We start from the raw sequence: 20,691 nt of genomic DNA on the forward strand, positions 1-20,691 counted from the left end.
TGTATCATCAAGCACTAAAAAGATGCTTAAAAGATGCTAAATGTATTTTCTTCCTAATAAAATCCTGTTGTTGTTGTTTTTGTTTGTTTGTTTTAAAATTCCCATTTCATAGGTCCAGTGCACTCTTTGTGTGTCACTGTCAAATATCAGCAGGATAGCTGAAATGAGAAGCAGTAGTTTGCGTCATTCAAATGCTGGCCTGTATGCACTGTATAAGCAACAACAGGGATCCCCTCCATATAACAGTATACCATGGTAGTCAAAATCTCCACAGGGCACCTTTAAACTTTGTGTTGTTGTACCAACTGCTTGTGTGGAATCAGAGCTCAGAACTGAGTCATCTGTCTTTATACCTGCTTTTCCAGAGGAGCTCGCTGTGATGATGCACCCCTTTCTGGTATAGACCACAAAAGAGTTAGACTACTCAAGAAAAATACCTCGACTGTCCGTGTGGGCAGGTCTGTGTGGCTGTGTCCAAAGGGCAGCGATGGGTGTGGTTTCGCAAAGGGAACTGAGTAAAGCCTTCAGGCCTTTCAGGGCAATTGATGTCCAACGGGTGGCTGAGGAACACTAACTCACTCTGCTCTCTGGGTGCAGCTACAACTCTCATTAGTTTAAGTGTGTGAGAGTGAGAGTTCTCTGCCTCTGCAGCCTTTTGACTGAACAAAGCAGCAAAGGGCCAAAATCTCCTCAGATGGCTTTCTCTACAGGGGGAGGGATGCACAGAAGCAAATGTGCATGTATTTAAGCTAAACTGTGTATGCAAATAATAGCACTCCTACGTATTTCTTCCTTTTTTTCTTTTGCAGCCATGCGTGTACTGTACATAACTGTGAGCATGCAGATTAACAGCGGAACCTAATCACGTCTGAAATATAAGCGGTAAACATTTGTATGGACAGATGTGGATTAATGTTCATCTTTTCTTCAAGCCACAGATTAAACCTGATTTACTGCCTAACAGGTTTTAGTTTTGTTCTATTTAATTTCAGAGAGATAGAAAAGAAGAAAGGATGTAAATGAGGCAGAAAGAGAAACAAAGGAAGGAAGCAGAGTGACTGTGTGATTGTGTCTCCTACTTGTGGGGAACTTGCCAGAAGAAGCCAGACAGTGAAAGTGGAAAGAACAAAGAAAAAAAAATAGATGGATTGGATGGAAAGGGAGGCAGAGGGAATCGTCAGATGCTCCTCATTCCTGTTGTGGGTTGCTGAAGTGAAGGAGAAGAAATTTGAGTCACAGAGACGGAATCAGAAATGTCAACAGATTGAGTCAGAGCAGAACTGGGACCGTCTGGAAGGAGAGAGTATCAACACTGACGGAGGGGCATGCAAGATTTTGGGACCATCACTGAGCTAATGGCAAATTATTGGACATTATGTGTGTGCGTGTGTGGATGTGTGTGTACGTGTTGCATGGGGGCGGATGTGGGATTGGCTTAGTCTGCTGTCTATAATGAATGGTTAATGTTAGTCGGGGAAAAAATGAATACGGTCACCATCTGCTCGATCTAAGTCTGCGTTCTGTGCATGTGTGTGTGCACATTTGTGTGTATGACAATCATGCAGACGCACACACACACACACACACACACACACACACACACACACACACACACAATGTGCTCTTGGAGAGGGATTTGGAAATATGGGATGGAGGAAAAAGGAGGGAGGAAGAAAGAGAGGATGAAACAGCTAGCAGAGGAGATACGAACAACAAAAACCTGTGCTAACATGAAGAAAGAAACAATGAAAGTGATATAAGGAGAGAGTCTGAAAAAATGTTCATGTAGGTAACATCATATGTGTTGAGATACAGCAGAGACACAAATACAGGTGAGCACAAATAGGGCACAAATTACAAATTCTGTCAGGTTTCCTCAGCGCATCTAGCCTGTGGTTGCAAGCAAACATGCAAAAAAAGCACACTTGCAAAAAATAGAAAACTGTAAAGGAAAAAAAATACTTTTTTTGTTGTTTTATTACTAACACTGTCCAAGCTGAAAACAATGTATACATCCATGAATATACAGGAGTAAAATAGGTTTACAAAACATTTGCTGGAGTAACAACAAGATCCATAAAAAGTGCATAAAATTATATGTAAGCAACAGCAGTGACATTGGCTGCTAGTTTTAAAGTAAATAAAATATTTGTGCAGAATTGCACTTGTTATATAATCTTTCCCAAAAATGTTGAAAATGCAGCTGGCTAATGAACCAAATCTGAAAGTGTTTTCTACGGTTATGGGCTGTCTGAATCAGAACTATCGCTTAACATTTTAGGCTTCTGAACAGATTTAATGTTTTGTCTATTTGAATCTGGATAGCCATCTGTTGTACAATGTTTAATTCTGAAATGCAAGCAGCACATAATAACAATACTCAAACAACAAAAAGATAACCAAAAAGGTTATTTGTATGTTTCCACTAGTCCAGATACACCAGGCAGACTTCTGAATGACTCGAAGGACTGTGGATTTAATATGTATTGTTCACAATATCTTATGTGATGACTTCATACGAATAAAGTAACTGAAATATTTAATTTTAGTTTTAAATGGTAGGCAGATAAGAGAAAATATTACACAATACAGGTAAATATCATGGCTAAATTTAGGACCTTTGTGCAGCTATCTATTACCAGACTACAATTTGAATACAGTATTTAAAGCTTTAGGGAGATTACAAGTGTTGAGGACACCGGAACAGAATCATCCCCGGCTGTGCTCAAGCACACACACACTCTCTCGCCCACTCACACACCAACACAGAACAAATACAAGACTTAGCTTTTTCTCTTTGGTCCATGAATGCACTATATTTGTGTCCAAAGTTTAAATCATAGAAGCCTTGCACTTTTCATGCATCATCACCATGCTCACGGGGAGCCTTTACAGGAGAAAAAAATACAGCACAGATAAAACATTTGTGATACATCTTTAAACACTGGGTTGATAAGTAAATACAGCCTACATCAATAATCCTCATGTCACTGCGCACTCTGTATTATGCAGAGTTGCACACGCACGCACACACAGACACACAGAGACACTGCCAGGTTGTGATTAAATTCTCTGTGGCCTATGATCCGCCTCTAAATCTTTGCAATTTTCATTTTATGCAGCTTTAATATGGATCATAGTTGCTCTCAGAGTGCCCCATCTCCTAATCTGGAGCAATCTGAGTTGAGCCTGGCTGGGCCAACAGCTGACGCTAAGCCAGCCAGTCACACTCAACCAGCCAGCAAGTCAGCCACAAAGCCTCTGTGCAAGTATAGGCCTAAAAATGATGTGAGACAGGAGACGGTGGAGACATTTTAGAGGAAGCTTAAAATATTTTTGCACAAATGCAGAATATAACAAAAAAAAGTGCCAGATTAGGGGGAAAAAACAAAAACACAATTAAATTAAATCTCAGAATAAAGATTTTATAAAGGAAATCAGGATAATATCCGAGTTTCAAGATGCTTTAATAAATAGTGTGCGTGTGCACCTACATATTGTAAATCCTGATTAGGTTAAAATGAGATGGGCCTGTCTGAGTGTTTGTGAGGGGGGTGGCAGGAGGTGAAGGGAGGGGCTGAATGGTAATGTTTGTTGAGGTCATAGTGTCGCAGTGTTTTTGGGTGTGGCAATTTCTTTGCAATAGGTCATATCATTTTCTCATACACATGCTCTATATTTTCACACGACCTTGTTTATCAGAGAATTGGAGAAGCCATAAGAGGATCAAGTAATTAAGTGTACACTGTTAAAAAATGTATATTAATATTGTAATGCTTATATCCAGGAAATCCAAACGCACTGGATGATCTCTCCTGCAATAATTTTGTTTGAAAAAAGATACATCTATGTCATTTATTGTAAAGTAAAAATATATGAATTTGCATGCTGTATCGTGTTTCTCTCAATCTAGATTAAACTGTCATGTCAAATATCAACAGACTAACCAAGTAAAATCTTGGATCAGGAGCAGGCACCCTGCTGGGACTCATGTAAATAATACTGCTGCTGATGGAGGAAACCCCACTAACTGAGCAAAGCTAATGCTCGGCTTATCTATCTCTCTGCTCCTCTGTCTCCCACACACATGCAGTACAGTAGCAGACAGCCTTGTATTTTAAGTCTTTACATTTGTAATACTGCAGAGACATTAGTTAGTGTAGTTCAATCTGCCTTTTGGTAAAAAAAAAATATCCTCAGGTGATTATTTTAGCAGATAGTAATGAAGAGCACAGGGTGAAAATGTAAGAGGGAGAGTGAACATCAGGAGGAGGAGATCACCCCCCATTTTAGCCTTTTTAATCCTCCCAGTGGCAGACGGGAACACCATTTAGATATCAGGGGACCCCTATGGATATATTAAGAGCACTGATTTTATATGAACACATTGATATTGATGTACACTTGAAATTTATGTGAATCTGACAGGTATGACTAGAAACTAAAACATGTTTATTTTATATATAAATTACCCTGGATTTGAATTTAGCTTGCACAAAAAGCAGTTTAATAAGAAATATGTAGGAATGTATGAGTCCAGTTACCTCAAAAATCCTTTGTGACACACTAACTCTTTGCATTTCTTTTAATCTTTTGCACATTGTTCATGACATAGTTTATCCTCATAGCATTTGCTTAACCATAATCTGTCTATTATGTGTCTAGGGATTGCTAAGTAATCCATCTTTGCTGTGTCAAATGTTAAAGATGCCCCCACCCCCAAAAACACAAAACGTAAACCAAACAGACCTTCAGTCTTCTAAATTCCTACACTTACATTTTCAACTTTTTTTTTTCTTTTGGCAAAACTTTAAAGCATAACTCAAGTGATTTTTTTTTAAATTCCTTAGTGTCAACACAATAAGTACTGACTTGACAAATATTGCTTGTGTCACCACAGCCTAGGTCATAAACGTGCATTATTATCAAAAGAAATTAAGAGTGAACTGCATGACCACACTGGGTGATGATGAAAGAGAGTATGGTAGATTATATTTGCAGCAGTAGGACATGCACTGTGTGTGTAAATGTTCAGTTAAACATCACATACACAGCTGAAGATAATTTCACACAAAGGTACCATTTACTTCTGTTTAATTAACATTTCCTAAAAATAGAGTTTCCAGGTATTTCAGGAAATTTTATCCTTATTTATTTAGATCTTTGTCTGTAATGAACAGGCTTGTTGTGTCAGACAGGGTTGGGGCATCAAATATGTTTTATTTTGTCTCTTCTCTGAAAATGATAGAATATTGCTAACCTACAATTTTAAATACTTTTGAACCTATATCAATATCAATCCCTTTTGTTTTATTTCTGTCACCTACCTCTAATCCTACACAATCAGGAACGCTGTCCTAAAGTAATGTACAACCATATGAAAAATGGCTGAAAGATCCTATCATAAACTATGCACTGCTGCACGCTGTAGCATAGCGGCAGAATGTTGATAATACCAACAAACTTGTCCCTGTCTGTGCTGAAATATTAAGACCACTTTCTGCCTGTCAGGAAGTAGATAAGTGCAGGTTCACCTCAGTGAACATGATTAAATCACACAATAACCTCCTTCCCCTTATCAAATCCTCTTAAGCAGGCTGCATTACATATCTGCCAAACAAAGAAAACTCAATCAGAACAATCAACCAAGCCAGGCCAAGCCCGTCCCACTAGCTTGTCTGATCCCATTGTCGTGATTAAAATGAAAATGGAGCTGGGACATTACCAGAAATCCCATGTTCACCTTATGAGGAAGATCAGAAATGTGTGTGTGTGTGTGTGTGTGTGTGTACTCGTATTACTGGCTCTGTGAGGACGCACATGTTTATTAAGTCAATGTGAGGACCTCGTTACCCTGTGTAGGTTAAGTCTTCTAGGAATTTCCTGATTATGGTGATGACAAGTGAATGAATTAAATCAATGTACTGTCCTCTGAAGTGAAGGAAACAGGACTTTTTATCTTGCCCTCTCTCTCTCTGTCTCGCTCTCTGTCTCGCTCTTTGTGTGTGTGTGTGTGTGTGTGTGTGTGTGTGTGTGTGTGTGTGTGTGTGTGTGTGTGTGTGTGTGTGTGTGTGTGCATAAAAGAGGAAGATAAGATAAATGTATCCCGTGTTATTTCCTGTTTGTTTGTTTTTATAAAAAAAAATAGGGTTTTATTGTCTGCAGTATTAACAGAAGATACATTCTAACTGATAGCATTGGATTGGTGATATTTATTGTTTTCATTCTTAGTAGTAATAAATTAATTTATTCATGTGCAGTTTGTTTGAAGCAAAAACATGTTTTTAATGTGATTCAACACAGAGTCACCTGTATGGACATATTCCAAATGTGCTGCGGGGTTTTGGATTATGACTCTTATGAAATGGCAAAATATGAAATAAACCACTGGGTACAAAGATTTGGCTCAATTAATCTGCTTATTTATTTATCTCTTTATTTATTTATACGTTAAATGAATTATACTGTAGGATATTCTCAGTTCCGTGAGTATTTTGAAAATTATGCAGTTTTCAAATTTTTGCCACCAGCACAAAGGATTTGTGATGCAATAAATACTTGAATTGCAGACATCAAGCTTTAATTCAAGGTCTTTAACAAATGTCTCTCCATGTATCTGTGTGAGCGCTTATTTGTGTGTGTGTGTGTGTGTGTGTGTGTGTGTGTGTGTGTGTGTGTGTGTGTGTGTGTGTGTGTGTGTGTGTGTGTCAGCAACTCCTGGGCGAGCTTACAGTAAGAGGCACACTTCATATTATTGTTGCTTCAGTTCACTTCCTGGGATAATCCTTAACACAACAGAGTGAACGGCAGGTGACCTGGACCAACGGTGATACAGTATGGGGCTCCATTACCAAACACACACACACACACATACTCACACACACAGAGTCATCCATTCATAAATAATATCAATATGACCCACTCGTCCCTCCTTCCTTCTGCTTTATCGCCACTCCTCTAACACATTTCTCCGTCTTGAGCTCCCCTCCTCTACTCTTAGCAAAACATATTGTAGCCCTGCAGCCTGAGATGAGGGAGTGTCATTCATCCACAGCCCCAAAGTCATCTCCTCCATTAACAGCACTGTCTAATTAAACCTGTAAATGACAAACACATAGACACAAACACAGGCTGTGCTCTAATGACCTGCTGTAGCAGGAGACTGATGGGCAGCTGTCTCTTGTCCATCCTCTGTGCAGATCAACCTTGAGACAGGAGACCTGAGGGATGACAATTGGACCTCCGAGATAAAACCGGAAGGTTACCAGAGCATTGATAATGAATGATTTATATACAGGAGCTTAGCAGTTAGATAAGTTGATTGATTCATTAGCTGAGAACAATATTGTCTTTTAACAAGATGATGTTTTCAGTGCTGTGCTTAGTAGGTCTCACATATGATTTCATCTCCTTCCAGATATTCACCATAGCAAAACAAAAACAACAAGGGATACTGGAGAAACAAACAAGAGGTGTTTTTCTGCTGTTTGACTCAGAATCAAAAACAATAGCAGTCTCCGGGGATCATATCTGGCATTATTATCCTCTTATTTGTATTGTATGAAAAGGGAATAACAATAGAGTGGGTCCATGGCTTATCTAGAGCTCCTGTATTAACCACTGTGGGATTAGCATTAGCAGCCAGAAGCTAACTTGGTTATGTAGCTCAAGATGCTACATCAAGAGGGTGGCAAAAATCAAAAGCCTTGAAAACCCCTGTTTCTTACTAAGAGAGAAAGAGAGAGGCTTTATTGCATAACAGTGATGCTAAAACCCAGCCTCTCTGAGAATAAAGCATCTGTCTGTTTGTTTGTTCCTCTCGCTGTCAATCACTAAAATCACCCTGCTTGTCCACTACACTGTCCCAGAGAAACCTAAGCATGGACAAAATAAACAAATACTCTTCAATCCATTTTCATATTAGTAATAAAATGTTCGAATATTTCAGAGGAATTATCCCTTCCAAAAAACAGAATAAAAGCCCTCTTATTCCCGCTAATCCCTCAAAGACTGTGATATTACCTGATAGGATGTTGTACAGTGTGAATACTATCAACAAGGCATGGCGAAAAATAATGTAAGCAGTTTCCCATTCTGGAGATTAAACCGAGCATGTCTCTTTTCCAATTTTTCTCTTCCCCAGAATGTAAAGCTTGTTTTTTTCGCTGAAGTTCTCTCTCCTTGCCCCAGAATGAGTCATAAACAGTTTCTTTTTCTTTGTCATGCAGCTTAAAGAAACAGAAGTTATTTACTATATCTCCAATAAAAGGGTTAATTAAGGAAACATAATTTTGGGTTCACTTTTTCAGTTAGCTTTGAGGATTTTACACATTTGTGATTTTCAGCTGTGATGAGTGAAGTATTTCTAACTGTGTCAGTTAGGCCACGACTTTGGTCTATTTCACCAGCTTGTGATTGCTATGAAATTTTGAACATTTGATGTTGGTGTTGTCACTCCTTTGATGCTGGCGAGTTTATTTCCCTCCTGAAATCACAAACTACATGATTCTCAAACTGTGGGATGGCCACACTGGCAGGACACGAAGCCACTGCATGAAGGGCATGGATGATCGGCGGAAAAATATGAATGAATTACCTTTTTAAACAAAAAAAGTTTGCTAATGCAATCAGATTGAGATTTATGCAACTAGAAGCTAGCTTGGATCTTTTGTTATTGTTAATCATTGACAAAAATTGTGGGTTGTGTGAAGTGAACTGAGAAGTGAGGGGGCATGCCAGAAAATCACTGAGAACCACTGCGCTAAGTCATTCAGGGTCTTTTTGTCTAAGCACATTTTCACACATTGCCCACACCAAAACAAATTTTACACATCAAATGAAACAAAATGAACACCATCAGCTGCTGGAATCTAGAATGACTGATGTACACTTGTCTCAGTTTAACAGCCTACTGTAACAGAGCAGGGTCCTCCGACTGATTGTTTGTGGTTATTAGTCCTAGAGTGAAGAAAATCCCAGAGGCTGAGCTGTATGACACTCAAAGCCCCTCAAGTCCAGCTCTTTTCTGCTCTATACATATTGAACAGTGAAGTCAGGGGGCTAAGAAGATTAACACAATGGGATAAAGAGACTGTAAGAGCTTTTGTGTAGCCTCTGTATTGTGGGTGGGTTAGAAATGCACAATGAAAGTTGTGACAGCACTCACAAGCCCTTAAACTGCTTGACCTTAATGTTTATGAGCTTTCAAAGAAAAAGCTGTGGGAAGAGGAGAAAATGAAAAAAACAAAACAAAACACGTAACATGGTAAAATGCAGTGTTGCTAATTCTGTTTGGCAGCACTGCACAAAGAAAGAATAGAAAAACACTGTCGGGTTGAGAATGGGTGTCATCAAGATCACCTGAAGCAAAACTGTCATTGTCTTTCTTTTCACTTAAAATGTAAAAGTTGTTGCTGCGCCTTCCTTGTTCGGCAAAGGATTATTGTGTGTGTGTGAGTGAGTGTGTATGTGTGTGTATGTGCACAGTAAGAGTGACTGGAGCACTGAAATGACATGAAGAGTTATTTGGGCTGTAATGAAGCTGCTTAATGAAATCAGTGCCCTTGAAAGTTCTTCATCAATTCCAGCTCCCTTGCTCACTTGCTTGCACTCCACCATTCCAGCCTGTCAGCTAATCCACGTGCGCGACACAATATTAATTAAACACAGCGTTTCCTGAAGTACTTAAGTGAAGCGCTATCATTGATAATGAGCAGGTTTAAAGGAGTCACATCCCTCCAAAATTACTTTTTAAACCGGCCTTATTAAGCAGAAAATGAGGCCCAAATCAGCCTACAAGCTCCTCATTAAAAGCCACTGATCCTTGGCTACGCGCATGTTCCAGTGGTTTTAATTAGGCTAGTGCAAGATCGTCAGCGACAGGAAGTGCCATTAATCTTGTCTTTTCATCCTGAGTGGGGGGGTTACAGCATGTTGCAGTGTGGTGCTCCAGCCTGGGCCCAGTGGAGCCTTAAACAGTACAATAAGATGAGAATTAAAAACCAAGTGACACACTTTGAAATGTTCTTCATTTGTGTAAAATGACACCGAAACTGTGGGAACACACAGAGTCACGCTTCCCTCTTCTTGCAACCTTTGGTATCACTTTGCATGTCTTTCAGTTAATGTGCATCAGAAGCCACACATAAATACTGACGCACAAAAACAGGATGAAATGTGTCTTCATTTACCCTCGGTGTGTGTGTTTATGAGTAGCACTCGCTGTAGAGGATGGTCCCGGCCCTGCCTGTCACACCGTCTCCGCATGGAGGATTATGGATGGCCAATTACATCGCTTTTGTCATTAATTAATGAGGATAACGAGCTCCCCCTGCTCCCCACAAAACCATGGTGCTCCTCAGCTGGTACTGAGCAGCGAGAGGGGTGCTGGGGCCTGTGTGTGAAAGTGTGTGTGTGCGCGTGTAGATGGGTGTATACTTTACTTCTGCATTACGTGCCTTGTCGATAATTCTTCAAATTCAATGGCTGAGATGTGGTTTAAAGTTGGAGTACTGGTTAGTGCTAGGCAAGAAGTGTTTAAAGTTAGGGTAAGTCTTTGGGACTAGAAGGAGATACAGTGTGATGGAGGGTTTGCTGATTGCTGACTCCAGGGCATTCATGTACATTTGTCTAGTAAGTTGAGGTGTGTTTGCGTGTCTATGTGTCTGTGTATGTCTAGTGTTTGCCCACCACCAGTTATGTATGTCTGGGACCATTACAGAGATTAGGCCATGCTACAATAACGGATGCCCCCGTTTGTCAGCTCATATCCTCTGTCAAGACAACAAGCTAAAGGAGAAAGAGTGTGATGAGCACAGGGATAGAAAAAGGGGGAGGGACTGCAGGAGGAGGAGAAAAAGAGGCAAGTTAGCAGGAGAATGTAGGGGTGAGAAAAGCTTTAGTAAAGTGCAAAAGAGGTCTTGAAAGAAAATTGAGCCTTTGAGAATCAAAATGTCCTGGGATCAACAAAAAATGAGGGTAATTTTGGCCTAGGATATCATTTTCAACAATGGCTCAGACTGTTGTCATCAAGTGCTGCCTATCCCAGCTCCTCTCCCCCCCTACCAGGCCCAATTTGGCCCCTGCCACACTGTCTGGGTCTACCATGCGTCGTGTCAGGTGCCTTGTGGCGATAGGCAAAACGCTTTGCATGGCTGCCATGTTTCAAGGGTTTTCAGCCATATGAGCACAAAACACGGGCATCCGCGCACACACATTCACACGATGCACAAAAACACAGACACATACAAACAGACATCCTCTCTCCAACCCCCCTTTAGACATCTGATTAACGAATGAAAGGCCCTGGCCCGTCCCCGCTACACTTGTAGGAACGTCGCCCCAAATCACATGGCTCCTCGGAACCAACTGACTCACCCGCTTATCGCTTCCGACAAGGCGGGGCTGGGAGGGACGACAAAGTGTGATGTCATAGTGAAGCAGAGAAGTTGGAGGTCCACGGGTGGCTGGGTGGGTGAATGTGGGGCATCCTTACAGTGCAACCTCTGGCATTCTCATCTCCTCAGCACCTCATCTCTTCCTCCACGTGCTGTGCCCTCTTTTTTACTCCACACACTGATGAACCCCCCGCGCACACATCCACTTGCCTAGGTCTATTCTCTATCTCACATCCTCGCCCCTTCCCCCTCTCAGGAACCTGCATAAAAACAAGCCTTCAATGCCACTTCACATACAAAGCCTCAACTATGCTTCTGTGAGCGCATTTTAATGAAGACAAAAAATCTCTAATGTTTAATAAACCCTTTGGTCCCCCTGCAGTAAGCTTAATCAGAGTCGAAGGGTGTTCATTTTCCTTCAAGGCCCCTGTTGTAAGTACAGTTTGTGTGTTGGGCTATGTGTGTGTGAAACGGAGTGCTACAATGTGCATCAGACACATGAGCTTGCACATGGAGAGAACTTAATTAGAGAAAACAGCGCTGTCAGATGCATTAGGCAGAGGTACGCACTTAAGGGCATATGGTTTTAGTACTATACCATCGGGTTGGAGAAAAGCACACAAACATACCTCAAAGCTCTGAGCCATGGTAATGAAATCACTCCCTTTCTATCCCACCGAGAGCAAACACAAATGTTTACAGACATCACACAGTCTGTCCGTACTCCTGCACCACACTGGGCTGTGAGAGTAGTAAAGCACCGAGGATTTCTCCGAATAAATACACTGTCCACAAGAGAAAATAGGTGAGAAAAGGCAGCAATAATAGTTTGCAATCTTAATATATGCTATACAATACTACAATGCATTTATAGTAAAATATTTTCTTTCAACACTTTGAAATACCTGGATTATATCATATTTAGAGATGAATCTACGTTCAACTGCAGTACTCCCACTACCTGTTTGAAAATGTGTTTTTGTGAGGAGAGGACAGTGATGACGCAGGTTAATATGACTATTTTTAAATTCTGTGTGTGAGGTGACTCCACAATCTGTCATGGTAGAACAGATCAGACAGGTCCAGATGAGGAATATAAGTACACATAACTGTCTTTCACTGTACTTCATTCATAGTTTTAAATGATGACTTTAAATCTTGTTTTTATAATTGTAGCCTTCACAAACATGTGGCAGATTTTGTTTTTAACCTTGCCCGGAGCATATCCAGAAATGTATCTATTTTCTGTGTTGCATCCAAAATCAATGGGTTTGTATAATTGTAGTTGTATGGATAAAAATTCTTTACGTGTGTTTGTTTTATTCTTTCTTCTTTTCTTTTCTTTTTTTTACTGTACGTTATGAAAAAAGATATGTACATTTCTCTCAATTTTAATATTTTTAAACACCAAATTGTACTTTCTGATATTGCATTAGACACTTACTTTAAGTCACATGAATTATCCATGTAATTATCAATTTATTACATGGATAATTAAGAACAGTTATTTAATTTGAGTCCATTTATCAGCAAATTAAATGAGCAGTCAACATGTTGCACAACAAGAAAAAGGAATGTTTGCCACTTCCCACATCTTCAGATTCTGATTTACATTTACGAAAATTGTAAAACACACAAAAGTGCCCTCGTTATACAGAAAAATGAAGATAAATGATTATTTAAAACACACTTCATTCACTGCTGACTGGCTAAAGCATCGGGGAACACCATCATGTGACCAGCAAGACCACAAATCTGTCTTAATGTATAGCCAACATGTCAAATAACACACTACCACTATGCACGCTGATGGCCATTAAGATAATAAGGTGCCAAAATATAACATATATTTCTTTAGCTCGACATCTGAGGCCTATAGGGAGGAACAGTGACCACCCAACCATCGGTACACAAAAAGCAACAGTCTCATTTATGGCTATTAGGCTGCACAGGGACTGATGAAGCGCAGGGCCAGAGTCCTCACATCATTGGCAGCATTTGTCACATTTCATCTCCGCTGTCCTAACTGTCTCACGGGGCCTCAGACAAGGCATGTGTCATCAAAGGTCCCATTTAAGATGCCATGGGTGGCCTGTTGTTGTGACATGTATCTAAATTGTAAGAGAGACACACTGTGGTGGATCACTTAGTCTCTGACTAGATTTACCAGACTGCTCAAGAACAAATGTCTGGTTTAATGTATTCATCGGAGCAAGTAGAAAGAACACAAATGAGTGTGAATATGTCAGTGTAGGAAAAGCACCTGTGAGATTAAAGGCAACATTTATTCTGGTATTACTCATTTTTTCTAAGTTCTTTCTTACAAATCAAAGTACTTTTCAGGCTGGTGGTGATTGAAAAAGAGCACATTTACCTAACGGTTTACAATTGTAATCAGTCTAATGGAAGCGTTGTTTAATCCACTACTACTGTGTGGATCTTTGTTCAGTGTTAATTTCCAGATCAATAGGTTAAATATGTAATATATTTTGTGACGTTAGATGTTTTTTATTTACACCCCAAAACCACAAATGGAAATCTGACTATTTACATTAACATATGTACACTACTATAACTAAAAAGAGAAATAATAAAGCACTGATATGTAAACTTAGCGATAACATGGACTTGTTATTAGTGTGCCAAACAGAGATACTATCAGACAGTTAGAGATGATCAAAAACAAAGACAAATGCTTGTTTTCAGGAATGTGAATATCACTTCTCTCTGACCAGTACAAATACCAAGCATATTTTCTTTTTAAATATGTATATACTTTGCTCTAAATTCATCCAGTGCCCAACCTGCAAAGGGGAGCTGGCCCTGTAACGTTCAGTGAATTGTCTACCAAAGAGACAGGAGCAGAAATCGTGTTAATAGCTGTCCAGGCTTTAAGAGCCCGCCAAGGAAGCATACAATCACCCAAATAACCAGAGACAGGTCCTGGGTGCCCCGGGCGGCTCTTGCGTACTTCCCTTCAGCGCCACCGACCCCACTGCGTGCCAAACAGGCCTCACCAGCCCCACTGAGCTCGTTTAGACCCATCTCTTCATGTCAAAGGCTTGAAATGCAAGAACAGAAAAATGCCAACTCATTTTTTGCGGGGTGAGTGGGGGGTTCAACTCAGAGGGTAAGAAGTAGAGATCATGTTAGCAGCGTGATAGTTTTTATTTTCTTTTTCACATATAAAATTTGTCTGTGGCTACAATGCACCGTTATTCTCCCATTTGTTTGCCTTGAAAAATAGATGCGTTAAAAGTGTGTCAGTTTTTTCAGGGTTTCCTAAAAAACACGGCATTGTGTCCGGAACGTAAATATAAACAGAATGCATTTGAAAATTTTGAAATTTTAAATTAAGTAAAGTGTGTATTTTTACACTGCCTGAAGTTTAAATATCATGTCAGCGGTGTGTCTCGTGTAAAACTGTTTTAAAGCTGTGGCGTTGTTGTTGAAATGAAGCAAACCGAGTCCGAGCATAGATATGTGTTTTAATTATAAAGACATATAAACAATATATGAAATCCATGTTGCAACACAACCAAAACGCTTCTTCAGTTGATAGGCTGTAGTCATATAACCATTAAGATAACCGGGCTTGAAGCAAGTGATTTTTTTTTTAAGTTGTACAATACAATCATGAGAAATGTGCAGTAACGTAAAATAAAAACAAACCTGTCAACACATGGTATCAGAAAATATCAGTCAGAATCACATAAAGTTGTGTTTTTTATCTCCCACATAGCATCATATAGTCAGTCGGGGGAAGCCTTAATTGCGGTTTCAAATCTAAATGTTGTAGCATTGGGTCCCGTTTCGTCGTTTCGTGTTGTTGTTACTGAATGTTGCATAGATTACAAATGAGCTGATAACAAAAGCTTTCTCAAATTTACCCAAATTTGGACATGGCCTGTAAGTGTTTGTAAAGTACAAGCGACAAAGTAACAGGGACGTCATCCTATAAGAAGGCCTAAGCAGTTCAGTTTCTATGTAGCGTCAGTTAAATCTGGATGAAACATTGCAATATGCTCACTTAACCATATCTTAAGATTATGCATTAGACTAAAGTCGTTTTTTTTTCTTCTTTTTTTCCACAGAATGGTTTTAAAATAACTAGGGTGGGTGAAAGACCGACACGGGTGCAGTATAGGTAGGCTAAAAGTTCAGGAAAGAGAGTTAAAGCAAATCAAGGCTTGTCGTTACAGTGTTTGAAGAGACTCGACGGTGCCCCAGAGTAAGTAGTGCACTTCTCGGCACAGGTGGCGAGTGCGGAACCCGAGAAGGGGTATACGGCAGCCTGTCCAAAGGGTGCCAGGGCGGTGGGGATCGGTGAGGTTATGGTCTGTCCTTGGTTCAGATACGCCACCAGCCGCCTCATCTCCTCCAGAGCCTGCGCCTGCATGAGGATGTAGTTCTTGGCCAGGAGGAGAGTGGCTATTTTGGAGAGTTTTCTCACCGAGGGGCTGTGGGCGTAGGGAATAACGGCGCGCAGGCCGTCCAGCGCGTCGTTCAGGTCGTGCATCCTCCTTCTCTCGCGGGCGTTGATGCTGAGCCGCAGGGACCGTTGCTCCTTGCTCTTCTTAGCGAGGGCCCCTCCGGGCTTGTCGTCCCCAAATGACGAGCCCCTTTTCCGGGACTCCAGCGAGTCGAAGCCATCCTCGTCGTCGCTCGTGTGTTCCCCGCCGCTCTCGTTGGACTTCGCGGTCTGCCCGGAGAGGAAATCAGTGGCAGGTGTAAGCGGGTACCGGCCGGGGCTTCCAGCACCATGGCCAGCGCCAAACCCGAAGGCTGACTGCCCGTAGCGCTGCGTCAGGTCGAGGAGCGCGTCGTTGCTGATGGACTTGAGCAGATTCTCTTCGTTGACATTCATTTTCTCTTCCAGAGCAGGTTTTGACCAGGAAAAGTCTACCGCGCTTCCTTTATCCTTATCCTTTATCCTAGCTTTTGTTTTGGAAACAGTAGCGTGTTCTCGCGTAGTTCTCTCCAAGAGTTGCTGTTTCCAAGGAGTTCCTCTCCTTCTTCACTCCTTTCCTCTGTCAGTGCAGTGACTCTTCAAGAAGGAGGCTGTGAATCTGAAGCTTCTACATGCATTCACCTCCTCTGTACACTGCGCTCCCCCCTTGTTGCGCGCATAGCCCACGTTCAACAACACTTCTCTAACTGTGCTCGTTGAGACCGGAGCGCTCGTGTCCCTTTCGTACGGTCGGTTTCCTCTCGCGCGTCTTTCTTGCCCTCCCTCGCCTTGGGCAGATTGTGACTGGCGCTCTGCCCTGCTTGCAAGTTAGTAGGAGCACGAGGCCCGTCGGGATTATCTGCCCGTCCAATCAGGGGGGCGTTTTAATTAACTCAGGAAGAGCGCAGGTCTGCTCCCAATTTCAATCACAAAGCGATAAATGCAACACAAACTGACACAGCCGCGTGTATGCCGGCACTCTCCACGACTAAATACAAATTTAACAAAACTGTTCTTTCCGATACTTTAAATCAACTTGAAGTTGGAGGTATTTGTAGGATTTTTTTTTAGGCATTTAAAATGCACAAATGAAGAAGAGCTCAAGCCTTAACATACGACTAGGTCGTTGGAGAAAAAGGACTCACCTATCTGAAGAAGTCTAGATCAGAAACATAGTGAGGGATCAGGTAAAGGACATTTTGTGAGGTTTGGGAATGTGACCTCCAGGTTCGAGCGTTTTGCTTTTTGAAGTGAATGTGATAGATAGACAAGCTGACAGTGCAGTGACAGTTTTGGGCATCAGTTTCAATTGTGCAGCCTTCTCTGATTGATAGTCCTAACAATGAACCCACAGTCCTCCTGACCGCCGTTCACCTGCACTCTGCTATCAGCACCAACAAAAGCTCGTGGGCAGATACACTCAGACATCAGGTGTTACAGCCCCTTACACTATCCAGTCAGTGATTAGTGAAAGAATCAGTAACCAAATGTCATGAAAATGGTCACAAGTTGCGATAATATTAAAGGCCAATACTCTTCTTTGCAAGAAGAGACAATAGGATGCTTTGATAGAATTTAAAGAAAATAGCTCAGCGTCAACTTGAGATCTCTAAATATCTGCTAAATCTGCTAAATAAAGATTTGTAATACAATTATATACCAAACGATAATCAGAATTAAAACGTCATTATATCTGTAGGTGTTAGAGTGCAAGTCAGACACTTCCTGAGGATGAGGAACAGGTGTCCTGACTGTCACTAAGTTGATAGCTGAGATAACGGTGCCACTCTGAGTTCACTGTAGAGCATTACACCACGGTGAAGCCTCCCGTAACTCACTAAAGCCATACACTGTACATTCAGCTCCCCCTATGTTAGTGTATATTTTTGTTTAGGTGATGGTGCCACCTTGTGGAGATGCCTTAAAAATGCTCTAGTGCGACAGCTTGACGAGGTATATATATATATATATATATATATATATATATATATATATATATATATATACGCACGCAGTACTCTTGAAGATGCCCGTAGTATACCTGCATTGAAGAGTAGTGTATACTTCCAGGGGCTCATACTTCACTTAGACACTTAGATGTTTGATCTTCATGATGCACAATGATTCACTGTATGTGAAAAGCTCAGTCACAGCAGTTTGCACCTTCATTTCATGGGGAGAGAAAGTGTGACATTCTGATCGTGTGCAAATGCAATTATTAGCACGTGTTTGATATATTGTATTATTATAATGGCTTAGATAAACTTCCCTCAAGCCCTGTGAACATTGTTTTTGTTGCTAAGTTTAAGAGAACTGTGTTTATTGCATCTGCTGTGGTGTTTTTAGTTTTGTTACTGCAGATGTACAGTTGTTGTTGTGGAAAATAGATAATGCACCATGAGTGGAGTTATGTGTGTGGTTAATGGCCCCTTGGAAGCACAGCATTAGACGTTGTCTAGGTCTCTCAGTAAAACTGTAATGCTTCGGTGCTATTCAGGGGCTTAAAAGATGGGACATTTGAGTCTGTCCACGGGACTACATGTCTTAGTCATTCTTGGTACACTATCTCAATGTGCTTTTTTGTATTTCCACTCCTTTGGATTAGGAATTACTGTTGAATCGAATTTGACACAATTACTACTAGTTGATGTATAATGACTTAGTTGTGTGGTAGTTGTGTGGCAACCTATTGCTCTGACATCCTGAAGCAACTGATTTCACTGAATTTTGAAACATTTAACTGAATTATTGTTGGTGTGATTTGACAAGTGGCAGATGCGGTCTAAAATAAGACAACCTAACATAATACAAAAAAGTTTCTTAAAAAGTTGCGGTAAAAGAATGCAGGGTACCCCCTGGACAGGTCATCAGTCAATTGCAGAAACAGACAACCACTTAAACCCGCAGTCAGTTTATAGATTAACCCATAAAGCATGTTGGACTGTTGGAGAATGTTGGGGAATATGTGAAGACACATAGAGAAAATGCAAACTTTATACAGAAAAGCTTTCAGGCAGCAGTGCTAACCACTGTGCCAACCATGATAGCACACAATGATTTCAAATGACAAGATTATTTGATTAAAATTATTTCATATCCAACAGAATAAGGAGAATATATAGACTGTTGAAACTAACACATTTTATTGTTTTGCTCCAACTTTCTTTCTCCATTAAAAAAAAACCCATTGATGCCAGCAGCGTGTATCAGAAAGGTTGAGGGGCCACAAATCAACAAAAACGACTGAAATCGTTGTGTACACCTGATGAATACTGATAACTAAATAGGCAAATGATTGGACCTGAAAGTACATACCAGTTGGGTTGAATCTCTCAAAAGTAAAGAAAATGAAAAAGGTGTTCACATATAAAAGATTGCATAGGTATGCATTTTTGATTCCAAAGAATTCAGGAATTTGAAATCACATCACATCACAATGGCAAGCAGTTGACACTGAAAGGACAGGAAATGTCTTCAGGCTCCCAGGTAACATTAGAAACAGACACAGCTCTCACACAATTTTGTATTCAAAACTGCAACTAGTCTCCTCAGTTCTCATTTGCTTACAGAGTGCATTTAAAGAGGAGGTAGCACAAAACATCGGTAAATATGACATCCTTCTTTTTCAATCAAATTGAAAATAAGCATATACCAAAATAATAATAACACATTTCTGTCTACCAACATCTGATATGTTGTCTTTGCCCCTAGTTGTAATCATTTCCAAAACAATTTATTGTGTTTTTATTTACATTTTTACAGTCTTACAGCTTTTTGGATACTGTAATGACAAAAAGTAAGTCATGACAGTGTGACAGTAAGCACCATGCACAATGCCATAACTCTGAAAATGCAGCAGCTTTGTGGAATAATCTGTTATTAATTTTGTTATCAGTGCTTAGCGAGACACATAAAAATATCTCAGGTAAAAAGATAACATAAAGCACAACAGGGTATAAAGATTTTCCATATACAAAAGATTGAAGGCTGTAGCAAACATGTAGCTTCATGATAACAAACAAATTCTACACTATCCTTCCCATAGAAATATTAATATGCTTTCTAGTTATATATTCTTAATATCACACAGAGAATAGCGAGGTGTTTGATCACAAACCTCTCAGTGTGGGTTTGATTTTATTTTTATTGTTGCTATTTACATATTTTTTGTAGGTGAAAACCTCATTGTATATTACAATTTATTCACGTGTGTGACTTCAAACACTACATAGTCCAGGTTTACTCTGATGATTAAGGGTGGGCGTTACATCACGTCATAGTTTGTTAAATCTAATTCTCAAACTTAATGTGCAATTCACCTTTTCAGTATTAGTTTCTGCCAGCAGATGGCAGAGACGTCCATTAATTGAAAAAAAAAAAAAAAGAATACCCTAGACATATTACAACAGAAAAGAAACGGTCTGTCTGTAAAGAAAGTTTTGGTCATTTCTTGAGTTATTTTGTGTGATTTGATTATGCTATTTCTACCGCACAAATGTTCATGTCAATCTAACTACTGAAGCTTATTTTAAAGGGGTTTTGCAAACAGCATCTAAACAAAAGCAGAGCTCTAAGGTGTACACAGAGCATTAATAATATCACTAACTTTAAGACTAAGGATCTAGAGTGTTAGTGAAACGTAGCCTTGTACTGTAAGTAGATACAGCAATGGCAGTACTGCACTTCTCTGCTCACTGAGATCAGATCCCCAAGTGTTCGGCTAACAGCACTACACAGAATCCTCACCTTCTCCAAGCAGGACTGGGCACTAAAAGCTCCCGCTTCACAGAGAATGGAAGAAGCACAAAAAGTGTCAACACACCAACTATTAATACATGATGCTTT

The 20,691-nt window shown here is 40.3% G+C and overlaps 1 protein-coding gene across 1 annotated transcript; it reads right to left on the bottom strand.

Moving 5' to 3' along the window:
• Positions 1-14,870: 14,870 nt before the first annotated feature.
• Positions 14,871-16,661, bottom strand: bhlhe23 (basic helix-loop-helix family, member e23). The gene has a single exon (XM_026154171.2). The coding sequence runs from the start codon at positions 16,261-16,263 to the stop codon at positions 15,580-15,582; it is 684 nt and encodes a 227-aa protein (XP_026009956.1). The 5' UTR covers positions 16,264-16,661; the 3' UTR covers positions 14,871-15,579.
• Between the last annotated feature and the right edge of the window lie 4,030 nt (positions 16,662-20,691).

Source organism: Astatotilapia calliptera, chromosome 20 (genome assembly GCF_964374335.1).
Source record: "Astatotilapia calliptera chromosome 20, fAstCal68.1, whole genome shotgun sequence".
NCBI classification, from domain to species: Eukaryota; Metazoa; Chordata; class Actinopteri; order Cichliformes; family Cichlidae; genus Astatotilapia; species Astatotilapia calliptera.